Source organism: Thermothelomyces heterothallicus, assembly GCF_042370625.1.
Source record: "Thermothelomyces heterothallicus CBS 202.75 unplaced genomic scaffold P884_scaffold_21, whole genome shotgun sequence".
In the NCBI taxonomy this organism is placed as follows: Eukaryota; Fungi; Ascomycota; class Sordariomycetes; order Sordariales; family Chaetomiaceae; genus Thermothelomyces; species Thermothelomyces heterothallicus.
In genome coordinates, this window is record NW_027192582.1 from 183321 (window position 1) to 198179 (window position 14859).

General features: G+C 56.6%; 4 protein-coding genes across 4 annotated transcripts; 2 read left to right on the forward strand and 2 right to left on the reverse strand.

Moving 5' to 3' along the window:
• Window positions 1-3978: 3978 nt before the first annotated feature.
• Window positions 3979-6723, reverse strand: P884DRAFT_206680 (uncharacterized protein; the record flags this gene model as incomplete). Its single annotated transcript, XM_069438736.1, has 3 exons — window positions 3979-4034; window positions 4380-5527; window positions 5588-6723. The coding sequence occupies 3 exons, from the start codon at window positions 6721-6723 to the stop codon at window positions 3979-3981; spliced, it is 2340 nt and encodes a 779-aa protein (XP_069295464.1).
• A 752-nt stretch (window positions 6724-7475) lies between these two features.
• P884DRAFT_271560 (Decaprenyl diphosphate synthase-like protein) lies at window positions 7476-8662 on the reverse strand (the record flags this gene model as incomplete). The annotated part of the gene is made up of 3 exons (XM_069442448.1): window positions 7476-8067; window positions 8122-8381; window positions 8441-8662. The coding sequence occupies 3 exons, from the start codon at window positions 8660-8662 to the stop codon at window positions 7476-7478; spliced, it is 1074 nt and encodes a 357-aa protein (XP_069295465.1).
• Window positions 8663-9093: 431 nt separating this feature from the next.
• P884DRAFT_247857 (uncharacterized protein) lies at window positions 9094-10511 on the forward strand. The gene is made up of 2 exons (XM_069440522.1): window positions 9094-9519; window positions 9576-10511. Exons 1-2 carry the CDS (start codon window positions 9265-9267, stop codon window positions 10143-10145), a joined length of 825 nt encoding a protein of 274 aa, XP_069295466.1. The 5' UTR covers window positions 9094-9264; the 3' UTR covers window positions 10146-10511.
• A 1165-nt stretch (window positions 10512-11676) lies between these two features.
• P884DRAFT_206510 (Up-regulated during septation-domain-containing protein) lies at window positions 11677-14840 on the forward strand (the record flags this gene model as incomplete). Its single annotated transcript, XM_069438722.1, has 3 exons — window positions 11677-11874; window positions 11940-14630; window positions 14730-14840. The coding sequence occupies 3 exons, from the start codon at window positions 11677-11679 to the stop codon at window positions 14838-14840; spliced, it is 3000 nt and encodes a 999-aa protein (XP_069295467.1).
• Window positions 14841-14859: the final 19 nt, after the last annotated feature.

Below are 14859 nucleotides of genomic sequence, written 5' to 3' on the forward strand. Positions count from 1 at the left end.
GGGGGTTGTGGTTGGCGTGGTCTCGGGACAGAATTGGTGGGCGGTCAGGTGCGCGATGCAGCAGCGGGATGGCGACAGGCTGGCCGGAAGGGAAGGTGATGGTGGACGACAAACAATGACACGAATGGGTCCGTGATTCGATGCGGAGCCAAGGTCTGGGGTACTTTTGATCCAGGCGTGCCGGGCAGTGGTCTGGTCTCTCAAGGACCCGGAAGGAAGGCGAATGGCGCCGGCGTCTTTTTCTATTAGTCAAGGAACCAGCTTGTTAGGTAACAGGAAGGTTCGCGACGCCACGGTGCGGGGAAGCTGCGAGCTCCTTAGGTTTCGGGTCCGCAATTTGATGGTAAAAAATCTCCGTTTCGCAATGTGTCGGTGCTTGATCGCCGGAGCGAATTTCAATTCACCCGAAAGGGGGAAATGAAATCCAGGTCCTGCACCGAGCGTAGAGTGTGAAGGCAAGCGGTACCAACTGCTGAATTCCTTTTGTGTGTCCTGCGGTTGATCGCAGAGCGGCAGCGAGGCCCGACGCACGGTACACAACGGCGCTGGTTAGTATTCGGAATCGAACTTCGAGTCAAGGGACAAGGAGTCCGCGGAGAAGACGATGGTTCAATGTGCTTGCTTGTCGGTGGTGATGCTGTTGCACCTTGCACAAACGCAACAATGCTAAGAGGTGGATGCGAGACAATATCCCGACGGAGAAGGAGAGGACATGGGTTTAAGGCATGCATATAAAATTCGGAGACGTCAGGCCCACCTCAGGTACAGGCCGAGGAGCGAGCCGCAAGGATGGCGAGAGGTGTCAGGCTTACGAAGGACAAAGAAGGATTTCCGGGAAGGGACACAACCGCTGTGTAGGGACTACAAGGAAGGAGTATATACAATACAATGGGCAGTTATCGACATCGAACGACGGTTCAGGCAACTAGTTGGCCACCTCCAAAAAAAGAGTTGCTCCGCGGGTAGCTGCGCTTCGACCACGCGCTCACGAAAAAAAAAGGAAAAAAAAAAAAAAAAAAAAAAAGGAAGCGATACCCCGGGAAGCGTCAGATGGAGCTTGTTCGTAGTACGGATTACTTCGTATGCTATGGCACTTTCAAGAGCGGCAGCCAGTCAGAGAGGTTCGGGGCCAATTTTTTTCGCCTGGGCGTGCACTTCCACGTGCAAACCTTTGGAACCGGTGCAAAACCCCATAAAACCTGAAAGCCCGCCCCTGCCTGGCCAGCTGATGAATTCCACGTACTAGAGTAGCCGCTGAGCGGAAGAGGAGGAACAGAACAGGAAATGCGCGAAACACCGAGCAATTGACGAAATTTGTTGACGGGCTCGATTCGTTGGGCCGGGCTGTGGTCTGACCCTGGCCCATTGCCACCCTCCCAAGAATCGAACCGAGCTTCCCCATGACACGCCATAACATCATGCTGCATGGCGGCAGGTAAGCCACAGCGGGAGCTTTAAGATACGTAATGGTTTGCAGCTCTCCACCGGCTCAGTCAGAGGTTGCAACCTCGACGTGCAGAAGGGGTCTGTGAAGGATGAGAGCATGTCTGGCGACTGTCCAGTTGATCAACGAGGAGCAAGATTGCTCGAAATTTACGGATCAACCTTCCCCTCCCCCCCCCTTCTCCCTACTGAGTGGTGGAGTACGTCCGTACATACGTTTCCTCTGCCGCCGTTGCAGGATCGCCGGCTGCGCGCTGTTGTGATGGGTACGAAGCAGTATCCGTATTGCAGCGATCAATGACCATTGAAATGCATAACCGTTGATCTTGCCTAATCAATGAAACCCACAAGACCTGCGGACGCCCAGAAAGTCTTTACGACCAGACCTACAGGGTATGTTGGGTTTGTTGATGGCCTCGATGAGGGTGTGGCGTTCGGTTCCGACGTGAATGTCGTGGAACTACGGAGTACTGCGTACTCCGTAGTGTAGCTTGCCAGGCATCGGGCAGGCGGGCCAGCCGAGAGAGCAATGGCCGCATCCCTCTCAACATTTCCGCAGTGCATTCCCCAAGCCGTGTTGTCTCCGACCCTCGTTATCCGGCGAGCTCCAGAGCTCTGGTCTACGCAGTAGTGCTGCTTGGCTGTTGGCCTCCTCATTTCTGAGCCAAGGCGAATATCATAAGTCAAAAGTTGTTCACGTGGTTCCTGATCACGGGGGCCATTGGCGCTCGGCCCAGCCTAAGCCGACACTTAGTGGAGTGTACTAGTGTAATCCGTACAGGTAGTTACAGCAGTTGTATGTGGGCAAGGATGAGCGAGTCCGGGGGAGCCGCGTGCAGCCGCGGCGCGCTAACCAGCCTACACTACCTTGATCCCTGCTGCAGCCCTGATGAATTTTTGTCCCTGCGCCAAACTTCATTTTTGTCTTTGGTGACCCTTGTCACCTTGATGTTCGAAGATCCGATGGACCAATCTGAATCCAATGTCTCATCGTCGCGACTGGAGCGGACCGGCAGCTTGTTGAACCTATCTCCGACCTTCAGCCCGTACACGGGTAGTGTATACACTCATCTAGACACGACAATACCTGGACGCAATAGCGCAATAGAGACGGGAAGTAGCTCGTGTGCGGCTCGAAAGCAGATATCAAGTAACTACCTACGTACCTAGGTATGTACATATATAAAATCTCTGTGGACACACAAAAACTATACCGTAACAATACCGAGTAACTTACTGGACTGTATCCGTATACAACTTAATCCGATAAAGCGGGCAATTGTCTCAAACTCGAGAGGCAACGACTAGGAGCTGCTTCCACTATCCAAGTATTCCGTAGAGTGTACGGAGATACATCGTACATACTTTACATTGCCTTGAAGTTGAGACCCTTGATCCGTTTTATTTCCAAATGCCGTTCATTTCGCCAGCAAACCACCTCAAAAGTTCTCGGCAGGGGGGGAATGAATCTCAACGTGGTATTTCCAAGTTCTCACATGATCACACACACTGCAGGCCACTCTCGCCAAACTGTCCATCCCACCCTTACTGATCAGATCTCGGCCAGCCTTTTCGGGGAGCAAACATGTATCGGCGGATGCCGCGCTTCGCCAAGCAAAACAGCCAAGTCCAGACGGAACTCCCAGTGATCCGTCTTCATAGTATGACGGGATCCGTCTCATTCACAAGGTTTAACTACATCCAATTACTACGCAGCAATGTTTTAAGTGCACAGAAAATAGGGAAAGCTGGACACGTTGCCAAGAGGCAATCTTAGAAACTAACGTTAGTTAACTATACAATTACGCTAGCTCGTGTCAAGTAAAATTTCACTCTGCCGCGTACTTACTGTACAATACAACCACACACGCATCACGCAGCACATGGAAGATGATGGAATGCTTGCAGTTGTCCTTTGTACAAGCTGCGCCGCCCTACCCTAGCCCAACCAAGGAGAAGGAGAGCACCTGCGGGAAAGATTCTCTGGCTTGAAACGGAAAGAGTGCGAACGATTTCATCGTGACAGAGACACACTCCGCGATGGTGTGTGTGTGTGTGTGTGTGTGTGTGAAACAACCCATACCCAAAGACAGGACGCCAAAGTCTGCCCAACGGCAGTCGAGTACCTCGAGCCGGCGCAGGAGTGGAATACGCATACATTGGTTCAGTTTCCCTGACAAGGAAGTATCTAGAAGGTAGAATTCCTCAACCACCCGCACCGGCAACCAGCCTTTTACGTTGATGCCCTAAACAACACGTCCGAGTGTCCTTCTCTACACGCCTAGACTCCTAGAAACGCCAAACCAGGTGCCAAACACAGCGATCGCTGCCCTCGGAAATGCAAGAATAACCATCACTGCAACGGAAGGCCAAGGCCGTGAAAGCGGCACATCAAGAGCCGTGTAGAGTTCGGCTCGGGCCGAATAAGCGGCTCAGGAGCCATCAATACGCACCCCAAGAAGAAGAAAGGGAATAAGGCGGAGAAATTCTGGGGTGAGACAGAGGGGGGAAGAAGCGATGAACGAGAGGATGGGTCTACCTCCGCTCGGTGATCTTCAACCTCTTTTTGCAGTCCTCGCAGTACCATTTAGCTGCAAGCGATTCCGTTAGCGACTGACATGAAATCCAACGGCAGGAGGAGGCATGGAGCAGGCCTGGATCACAAGAAAAGCCCATGGAAAGCAAAGAAAGCAGGTGAAGCAGGAGGAGAAGAAAAAAAAGGAAAAGAGGACAACATGCCAAGAGAATTGCTGTAGCCATGCCGATCTCCGCCAACACAAGCTCAATAACAAAGGGCAACCACCCCTCTACCCCCGACCTCCCAACCTGTACAGGAACAAGAGATGTAGGTGGGTGAAGAAGAGCGTAAAGGCGAGAGAGAAGGCGAATAAGGGAAGCGAAAGGGAAGGGGGGGAGGGGCAGAATGAAGAACTCACCATTTCCCTTCGGCGCGACCTTCAACCCGACACATTCCAGGTGGAACCACTCGCGCGGACACCCCTCGCCGTCACAGGCCACCATCTCGCCGTAGCTGACCTGGTTACAGTAGCAGTACACGTCCTCGTCGGCCACGTCCTGGTCATCGTCCTCGTCGGCATCGTCTTCGTTCTCAGCCCCAGCCCCGGCTTTTCTTGCCCCCGCGTTGTTGTTGCTGGTGTTGCCGGTGCCGCCGCTGCTAGTGCCGCTGTTTGCCTTGTCTTTCCTCCCCCCAGAAGCGGCAGGTGTAGTACCACTAGCGCCGACGCCGGGCCCTGAGCCGCGGTCTCTGTCCCTTTCCTTATCCTTCCCCGCTGCTGTTGTTGCCGACGCCCCCCCCGAGGACGATGCGCCGGCGGAAGTAGACGAGGAGGAGGTGGCGGCGGCGGAAGCTTGGGCTACTGCCGTGGCTGTCGTCGAGACGGAGGCGCCCTTCTTATGACTTCGCTTTGCCGTCGTGGTGTTGCTTTGATTACTCGCTGCTGTTCCTGAGGTGGCATTGTTGGCAGAGTTCTCTGCGCCGCGCGACGGCCTGGAACGGGATGTCGTGGCTGATGCGTTCGACGATGCAGCCTCGGCAAACGTCGAGATGGCGGGGGTGGAAGGCTTGCTTGCACGACCGCTCTTCGTCTTTACCCCCGAAGCTGGTGTCGACTGGGTGCCGAGGGCGGCTGCCTCCTTGTTAGACTGGGCCGGCTGCTCGTCCGTCTGCTTGGCGGAGTTGTCATCATTGTCGTCTTGTGCGGGATCCGGAGCGGATGGCGGTTCCTCTGTCTCGGTCTTAAGCGGGCTCGGTTTGTTCATGATGGGAACAGTCGCTTCTTTTTGAGTCTTAGAATCCGTGCTTGTTTTGGTTCCGTTGCTTGGTTGGGCAGGATCAGGAGTGCCCTGCGAGTTTCCGCTCGGCTTGTTCGACGCGACTGATGGCAGACGCTGTCGTGAGTTATCAACATTCGAGTGCGTAGAATTTTGGCGGGCGCGAGACGAGGCAGGCCTGGAAGCTGTGACCGAGGGGGCAGGAGAGGCCCTTCCAGGTTTGACAGGGTCGGGCAGTGCCCCGACGACGGGGGAAGAGGTGACGGACGGCGACATGGCGGCGTTAGTCCTGCTGTGAGTCTGTCAGCGGCGACAGCAAATCAACTCACAGTGGCAGCCATGGGAAATTTACCTCTTCTTGGCCTGGCTGCTTGACGTAGGAAGCGCCTTGCGTTTCTTGTTTCCACCCTCTGGAGCTGGCGTCTCCGTGGGACTCGTCGTCCCCCGTCTTGCCGAGTTTGCGCCAAATACCGAGCCCATCGCGCGCTCAGCAGTCGCCCCATTCGACTTGGACTCGGCTACCTTGCGTCTCTTGCTGGACGAGGCCCCCCCCGAAGGGGCAGAGGTAATGCCGAGACCCACCGGCCCATGGTCGGGGAGAGGCTTCCTCGACTTGGTCCCCTGGGCCCTCTTCCCGGAGTCTTGCACCTTGTCGCTGTCGGCATCGGCAGCTTGGTTTTTGGCGTTCTTCTTGGCAGCCATCGCCTGCTTCCTGTCGCTGCTGCGAGCGGCGGCCTCCTCGGCCAGCGCCTGGGCAGCAGCGGAGAGGGTCGCGGCGCCTTCGCGGCGCGACCGCTCGGCCTGTTTGTCGTTTGCTTTGGCCTGCCTGTTTTCCACGTATGCCCAGTGGGTAGCGCTGCCCCATTTGGCCTCCTCGCTGAACTCGGCTTCGAGATGGGGCCAGATGTCTTCAATGCGAGCCAGCTGCTTCTGCAAGGCGTCATTGGCAGTAGCAAGAACATGATTCTTCTCCTCCAGCGACACTAATATTTCTTGTATTTTCAGCGCCGTGTCGCGAAACAAAGTGCGGCGAGGAATGTTGGCGGGATCGAACACGCTGCTGGTTGTGGCATCGGAGGGCGGCGCGGCCGGATTGGCGGGGCCCGTGGTGCTCATGGGCGCCGATACGGACGCAGTGCTGCTGCCCAGCGCGTCATTGACCGGCCTGGAGAGGTCTGGGGGCGGCGTGTTGAGGGCGTCGTGGAGGAGCTGGAGGAGAGCGGCTTCCGGCGCGAAAATCTTGGCGTCGACCTCCTTGAGCAGTGTGAAATGCCGAACTAGTTCTCTTGGGAGAGCCGTGATTGCATCGGCAAAGTGTGTGACCCCGGGCAGGATGTTGATGGGCTGCTCCGAGGCAGGAGCGCCAGCCAGCGGGTTGTTGCGATTGAGAGAGGATGTGCGCGGCGGATTGACTCGCGTCTGGCGCACCGGTTGTCTGCGGCTCGAACCAGTGACGCCTTCAGGCGCTGGTGGCTTGGCGGTCTTCATGGCCACGGGAAAAAAAAAAAAAAAGGGGGGGGGAAGCAATCGAAAACACGGCGTCTGCTTGGCTTGGTTCGGAGATCGCGGTTTGAGGGACGTAGCAGGAGGCGGAGAGGGAGATGAGGTCCAAGGAGTGGCTGATCGCGGTCTCGATTGGGAAGTTTGGGAGGACACCGGGTATGAGGGCTCGAATCAGAAGTTACGTCGAAAATATGTCGGCATGCGAGGGCATGATTCGAGTCCGTAAGCGCGCTGGTGATCACATTCGACGCGGTGTGTTGCTCTGGGAGATCGAAGCGGGAAGGGAGAGGGGGAGCGGTCGAAGAATGCGCGGGATCTTTCCCAAGCGCTGGACCAAGAGGGCAGAACAACCGGAACTGGGACCCGCAGCGAGCTTTCTGCTTGTGGGGCTGCCCTTGATCGAATGCTGAGACGTCACCGCCTTTGGGCCAGCAGATAAGATAAGATTAAGAAAACACGCGACAAGAATCGGGACATGCGCCTGTATCTTACTTTATACGGACGTACATCGGATATGTTCTCCTCTGACATACAGTTCAGCCAATCTTTTTGTATGACCATTGAAACGTATGTACAAGAACGCACCAAATGCCATATTTCCTCACCAGTGCACGCGACATGCCTTGAATATATGAGCAATATGAGAGTTATCCGATTCGCTGCCCAAACGCCTTCGCCTAGTTGTATAACGTCTATGCAGAGCCGGCCTCTTAGGTCTGATTCAACATACTACACCATCACGCCTGCTTCACTCGCCTCCGCGGCCGTTCGTCCCTGGCCTTCTGCTTCTGGCGCCACTGCCACTCGACCAGAACTGGGAGAAAGTTCCACAAGTCAAACTCGGGCCAGAAGCACTTGAGGAAGAAGATTTGTGTGTCCTGATGGCACTGCCACAGCATGAAGTCGCTCAGACGCTCGACGCCGCTAGTGCGCACGAAGATGTCGAGGGGCGGACAGTCCGCTGTGTACAAGTGCTTCTCGATAGTTTCCGAAGTGATGGTCTCCGCATTAGGATATATAGCCACCGCCTCCTCGCCATCGATGCCCTTGACGGCTGCAGAGTCGGAGTGTAGCGTAGTCGCCGTCGACACGGCGTCGTCCTGGTCGTCCGAGTGTATCGATGTCGGTGTCGATGACACCGACTCCCTGATCGGTTCGAGCACATCCGGCTTTCCTGCCTGCTTGGATAAGATCTTTTGGGTGATTCGGCTCTGCGAGAAGGGCGTGCTGTGGGGGCGAGGAGTGGTTGAGTACTCCTCGACGGTGGTCCGGATCGCCGTGGTCATCTCTTCCCTTGACGTGTAGGGGAAGCAGATGTTGAGGACGCACCTGCGGCTCGTCAGCCTAAACAGCTCTTTCCGGCGTTATCAATGGTCTCCTTACTCTGTGTTGTTCTGAGTGGCCGCCATCGCCCTTCCCACAACCTCGAGGACGTCTGGAGGGATCAAGTCAAGGCGGCCCAGCACCCTCACACTCGCGCCATATCGGTCAAGCAACTCCCCGTGCTGTATGAGTTGTTCGAGTTTGACTTTCGCAAGCTGCATAAGCCCGTCGACCTCGTATTTTGGGCGGTGGAAGTTCTCGATACTGAAGGCGTAGACCGTCACGACTTTGACGCCGCATTTGTAACAGACCTCGAGCACCTGCACAGCCAAATCATCAGCTTGACCGTCAAGAGATGGCGGAGAGGAGGCTAACGTACCCGAGCAAGAGCCTCAAATCCGAGATGATGGCCTTCGATTGTCTCTATCTTGTGGCTCCGCGCATACCGGCGGTTGCCGTCCATCTCGAAGGCGACATGGCGTGGGATGGGCCCCTGAGAGAGCGCGCCGATGAGGGTTGATCGTAGGCGGTTGATGGCCCATTCTGCCGGGGGGGAGCTCAGAAACCAGCTGCGTAACCGGGAAAGGTACAGATCTGACATGTCGGTGGCCTTTTTTTTTCTTGTTTTCTTTCTTTCCCTTCCTTCTGTAATGCGTGATGCAGAAGAGGCCTGTGCTGCGATAAGGACGTGTTAAAAAAAAGCTGCCATTATGGAATCACTGGGCGTGCAGACGAGAGGTCCCAAGTAAGACGAGCAGGCTGAGAAGTGGTCTGCCAAGGGACAGATTGTGGCTCTGCAAATGACGGGTAATGGAGGTCTTGCGCGTCTCTGGTCGGCGGTCGGTGTGGATCCTTCCCTCCCATTCAATCGGCCGATGTCATGGGGACCCGCAGTGAGAGTGGAGCCGCTCTTACCAGGAACGAGCTGGAGCATGTGGCGTCGCCTGCCATTCTGGACACAATCGCAACTTCAACCCGCACGCTGTCGTCAATAACGAAACTCAGAGTCTAAAAGAGCAATTTCAACGACCACCCCCCAAAATAACGTCCGAACTCTACTACGTAAGTGGAGTTTGAATAAACACCAGCGGTCGTGGCTGGCCGTGTGCCCGGTCGCAACCTCGCGAGCGTTTCGTCATCCTTTGGATTTTAGAGACAAAACTATGTCGAGGTAGCAGTCGGCAGGGGAGACGCACCGCAGAAATGTCGTTTGCAAGCACGCCAGTGACACGCACTCTGGTGCTGGGGTTAGTTGGATCCTCGATTGCGGCCAGTTTGTTCGACATCAAGCACTACTTTTACATCTCGGTCGGCACGCACATACTGCAGTACCGCCAGACGTGGCGGGCGTTGATATGGCAACTGTGCTATACTAACTCGTCCGAGGTGCTCTTTGCCGCCATGACTCTGTACAACTTGCGGGTCGTGGAGCAGCAGTGGGGATCGAGGAAATACGCGGTATGTAACGCTGCTACCTTGAATCGAGATCGTGCCCGACAGCTAACGCTGGACAGTCGTTTATCCTGGTATCAGGGCTTCTCACGTCCATCATCCCGCCTGTCATCTTAACCACCATTCTACGGCCCCTGAGCTGGGGGATCTTTGACTTCTTGCCGGCCGGCCCGACACCTATCATCTTTGCTGTTCTGGCCCAGTATCATGCCATGGTCCCCCACATCTACCAGTACAAGGTCGCGCTCTCCACGCGGGCCCCAAGCAACAACGACGAAGACTCCGGAGTGACGTTTTCGGACAAATCGACGAAGTACTTGTTGGCGCTCCAGCTGGCGCTGTTCCAGTGGCCAGGCTCGCTCCTTGGGGCCGGAATTGGGTGGTTGGTGGGACAGGCTTGGCGCAGTGAGTTGCTGCCGGGCGCCTTGACACGGTGGCGTGTGCCGGGGTGGGTTGTGGGGTTGAGGACTCCGAAGAACAGCGAGAGGTTTGAAGGGATGAGGAGGAGGCTTGAGAGTGAAGGAGCGTCGTCTGGGGCTGCTTCGGGGGCGCAGCAACAGGCCGGAGTTGACGGCAATAGGAGGAGAACCATGGCCCAGCAGCTTCTCGATGAGGCCCGCGGCGCGTTCTGAGAGCAAGCCCAGCGCAGTTGTGGTGGCCAGCTATTGGGGTTTCGAGTCAAGTTTCTGTTGGAGATTTATGGTTGACCTTACGAAATTGACCGGCAACACCATGCAATGCCCAAAGGGACATCATGCAACGGATTGCAGGGCCAATCACATCATACGCGGACGGTGCAGCGGGGTAGGGAGTAAACTTGAACAATTCCTTTATGAGAACCCCAAAGTCCGGACTCAGCATGCGATCTGTGATGTAAGATGCAGCAAACTGAAATCAGCCACAACTGGCCGCGCAGAAATTCGCAGCAGATGAACGCCCAGCTTACGCACTCGGTGGTCGCTGCCATGTGGTCAGCTAACTCCGCCACAACATGACAGTAAAACAGGCCAATTGCTCTGGCACCTCCAACAGCACCACACGATTGAGTACGTAGCAAATAGAATCTTGTAGTGTATGTATGTACATACATGTACACATCGATCCGTAGTGTAATACACTGTGGACTCCGTTACAGATTACACGATATGTAACTACCGTATGGAATGCACTCTTACTTGTAAAATTACAATGCGCATTGACCCTGTTTGCCCCCAGACGCCAAGACTACACAGTAGGCGCCTGAAGGGTGTCCCGATTGTCCATTGGCTGGCTCAGCGACAAGCTCGCGGCTTCCCGTTGTCCCGGATCTGTTCTTACGCAGCATGGTATGTACCGTACAAGGAGCGTACTGCGATCGTAATATGACATACATTTATTCCAAGCCGCTTTGTGAATCTGGCAGTTTTCATAGAAGCTGACATTACGTACACCAAGTATGTGACAAAGTGCATACACACCTGTACGCGCTGATTACAGATCTCACTACGGATGCCTGGTAGTGCAGGGAATACATTTTTCGGGCCTGGGCGGAGCAGCACCAACTCAAACAGCACTGCTTCACGTTGCGCAAGGCCATTGGTGCTGCGGCCGCTGGACTTGCGCAACGCTTGTACCGGGTTTTGAGAGTCCATGCCACGCACAAAGCATCCTGCACTCGGTCTGCACTTAAGCTTCCGTTCCATCGCCAAAGAAACCAAACCCGAGTGGCTGCCTCCCTCGCATTTTCAAGTACGGAGTACACTAATCCCACGTGCAATCGTTGGCGTGACCCTGGTGCAAGGGTCCGACGGAAGATCCACTATCTGAGCTACCTCCTGCGTCCGGAATAGTGTTGGACATTACCACCTTCTTCCGTTCCTGGTCTCCCGCGCTTGCTCCTGAAATCGAACCCCGTCAATTCCACCATACTTTGCCCAGCGCTCGCTGCAGCCGCCCGGACCGCAGACGCGTCCCAAACCACGACCACACGCACTTCGCCGCATTTATCGTTACGCATGGGTCCATAGGACGGTTGGAAACGCTCAGCGCCGTGCAACCTCCAATCCGAGAAGAGGAGTCCTTTGGGCTCCAATCGGCCGCTTTCGCGACGTGCACTTGTGCTGAGCCCAACCATATACATATATATATGCACAACGCTCTAGTTGCGCCTTCTCGACACACGCGATGGACAGCGCGACGATGACTATTGGGGGCCCGGCAGGAGGGCCTCCGGGGCGGCCTGGGAGTCTATTTGGTTCCCCAGGCAGATTGTCTTTTCCTGATGCGCAGTCCGTCGTGATGCCTACGGGAAAGGCGTTAGTGGAAGGGTACAGGAAAGACATTCTCAATGGCTTTGAGCAGGAGAAACCGACATATAATCCTGTACGAGCTTGTCCCCCCCAGCTCTGCCGTGTCTTTGGGGTCGTCTAATTGGACTTGATGCGCAGTTGAGCGAGAATCGGCCGCAGAGATCCGCCCACGTTGATCTGAAAGACCCGATCCAGGTACACTTGCTGACGGAAACAGCCCTCTCCGACAGCAAGGCCTACGAGATATTGTCGCAAGAAGAGGTGGACGACTTGAAGAAACAAATTCAGTCACTGTCGATGCGCATCGAGCAGGCCCGCGCGAACCTCGCAATCCAGACCAAATACCGCGATGCTGCGATATCCATGGCGAGGCTCTACATGCCATCCAAGGCTGAGGGCAAAAGGAAGAGCTTGTTGGGTAACCGCATGAGCGACTCTGCTAAGGAGGCGGAGATGGAAAGGTTGGCGAGCGAGCGCCGCTGCGAGGAGCTTGCCGCGGAGCTGTTCTCGCTAGAGAAGCGTCTGATGGAACCGCAAAGGCGGCTGCTCCAGCACACGGCTGGCATCTTGCAAATGACACACCGCGCCTCTGCCAAGAAGTCCGGCCAGGTGCCTGTCGGGCCTATGATGAACGGCATTCCTGGCAGTCCGGAGAGCCTTTACACCTACACCAACACCCGCAACAGCATGGAGATTCCCCAAGATGACCTCAGCTTTGACAGGGGTCTCTACCTCCCCCTTGAGCAGGCCGACGGCCCGCCAGCGCTTCCCCGGAAGAACCCCATCGAGATACCCCTAAAATCACCTATCCGCGAGCAGAACGCTCAGCTGAGAGAACTGCGTGAGGAGGTGGAGAAACTGAGAGAGGAGAACGAGCGGATTCTGGAGGAAAACATGCAGCTGAAGACGGCAGAACAGCAGCTGCGCGAGGACCAGGCATTCGCTAGGGATGAGATTTCACGGCTCCAATCGAGGGAGCAGCAGCTCGTGGAAGAGCACGCCAGGGCCATCGAGGAAGCCTCACGAATGAAGGAGGAGACCAGCCGTTTCCAGGACGCTGACTCTAGGCTCAAGGCCCTCGAGAATCAGATGACCGTGGAGATCGACGCTCTCCGGGCGCAGACCGCCGACCAGCTTCAAGCCGCCTCAGACGCTGAGGCGAGGCTTGAAGCCTTGAACCACAAGCTCCGGGATGTGATTGTGGCTTTCAACCCCACCAAGAACGAAGGATTTGATAGTCCCGATCGCGCCACTGGTTCCGGTGCGTCGCTCACCGGCCAGCTAGAGTACATGGAGAAAGCCGTGGCCGCTGCTGCGGAAGAGCAGAAACTGCTTGCAGCTGAGGTATCGGCATCATCCGCCGAGACTGCTGCGACCACGTCCTCTCTTAGTCACTTAGAGGCGTCGCTCGACCACGCCAGCACGCGGTCTCAGGCTTTGATACGTCAGGTGTTGAACATGCTGCAGCAATCAAATCTCGATCTGCCGCCGCCCCCTGAAGGCAGCTTGGACGATCAACTCGGCTATCTCGAGCAAGCACTCGAGTCCCTCGGCTCGGAGCTATCCCGGGCACTCGAGGCGTCGTCGTCTGCTTCCGCTAGGAAGCAGGACATCGACCAGGTCGACGCAGTCCTCAGGGGTTTGTGGGAGATTATCCAGTCGGGCTTTGCTGAGATCGAGCAACAAAAGACAGCCCGCCGGCAAAACCGGGCCCTCGGCCAGAACGGCGGGGATGATGACGAGGAACTGTCGAGCACCGAGTTCGAGAGCGACATCAACGAGCCATACTCTTTGCAAACCTTCTCAGCCAAGGTCCAGTGGCTGTATGCGCAGGTAACCGGTCTCCGGGAGCAAAAGTATATCCTCCAGCGCCAGATCAAGCAGCAGCGCGAGCTCAACAACCGCAGCGAGACCGAGAAAGACCTCGAACTAAAGGCAAAATCCGACGAGCTCGAACGTACTCAGCATCTCCTCGACCAAGCCGAGCGCGCCGCCGCCGACGCGCACTCTCAGCTCGAGCAAGTGCTCGCCGACATGGACACGCTCCAGAAGACCACCGCCGCCAACGAAGCCGCCTTGGCCGCCTCAACGAAGACCGCCCAGGACCAGCTCCAAGCCCGCACCGCGCGCATTGCCGCCCTCGAGGCCGACGTGCGCGAAGCCGAATCCCGCCTTGCCACCGCCGAGGCCTCCGTGGCCGCCACCCAATCCCAGCTGGCCGAATCCAACACCGCCCGCGCCGCCGCCGAAGCCGAACTGAGCTCGCTCAGAACCCAACTGACAAACGCCACTGCTGCCGCGGACTCGGCCGCCGCGGAAGTCTCCAAGCTTCAACAAGAGTTGCAATCCAAGGATGCCGAGCTCGATCGCATGAACATGATGGTGGTCGAGCTCAAAACGGAAGTCACCGTCGCCAAGGCCGAGCTCGACGGGGCGTACGGCTCGCGCAAACAGCGCGCCGCCGAGGCCGCCGCGCTTTCCAACTCTTCGCAGTCCGAGGAGCTCAACAATACTATTACTCGCCTGCGCGCCGAGCTGGAGAATGCGCTGCGCGATCTCGAGGAGGTGACGCGCGACTCGATCGCGGCCGAGAAGGAGCGCTTGGAGATCGAGGGTCGGCTGGATCGGGTGCTCGCGCACAAGGAGGATTTGGAGGCGGAGGTGAGCAGGCTAGGCCAGAGGCTCATGCGCGTGCAGGAGGAGCTCGACCAGGAGCGGTTGAAGGCCGTCCCCAGCCCCGGGAGGGCCGGGATGGGCGCGAGTGAGTTGAGCAAGCAGTTCAGGGGCGTGATGAAGGAGGAGAGGCGGAAGTTCCAGGAAGAGATCAGGGTAAGCTCTGCCGTTTTTTTCTTTTTTTGCTGTGCTGCCTGCGTTGGTTGGGGTGGGGGGGGGGGAGAAACTATGAATGCTAATGATGTTCTGCTGCAGGAGGAACAAGCGAAGCGGAGAAGGCTCGAAGAGGAACTGCGCGCTCTGAAGCGAGGGCAGCAGGGCGCCAGCACGGCATCGATTGCCAGGGGAACCCTGAGCCCTAGGTGACAGCTTGGCCGATCAGAGG

Excerpts from the sequence above, each read along its gene's own strand:
- P884DRAFT_247857 (XM_069440522.1), top strand. The coding sequence starts at position 9,265 with ATGTCGTTTGCAAGCACGCCAGTGACACGCACTCTGGTGCTGGGGTTA. Across the intron at positions 9,520-9,575 it reads GGGGATCGAGGAAATACGCG|TCGTTTATCCTGGTATCAGG; the intron begins GTATGTAACGCT and ends AACGCTGGACAG.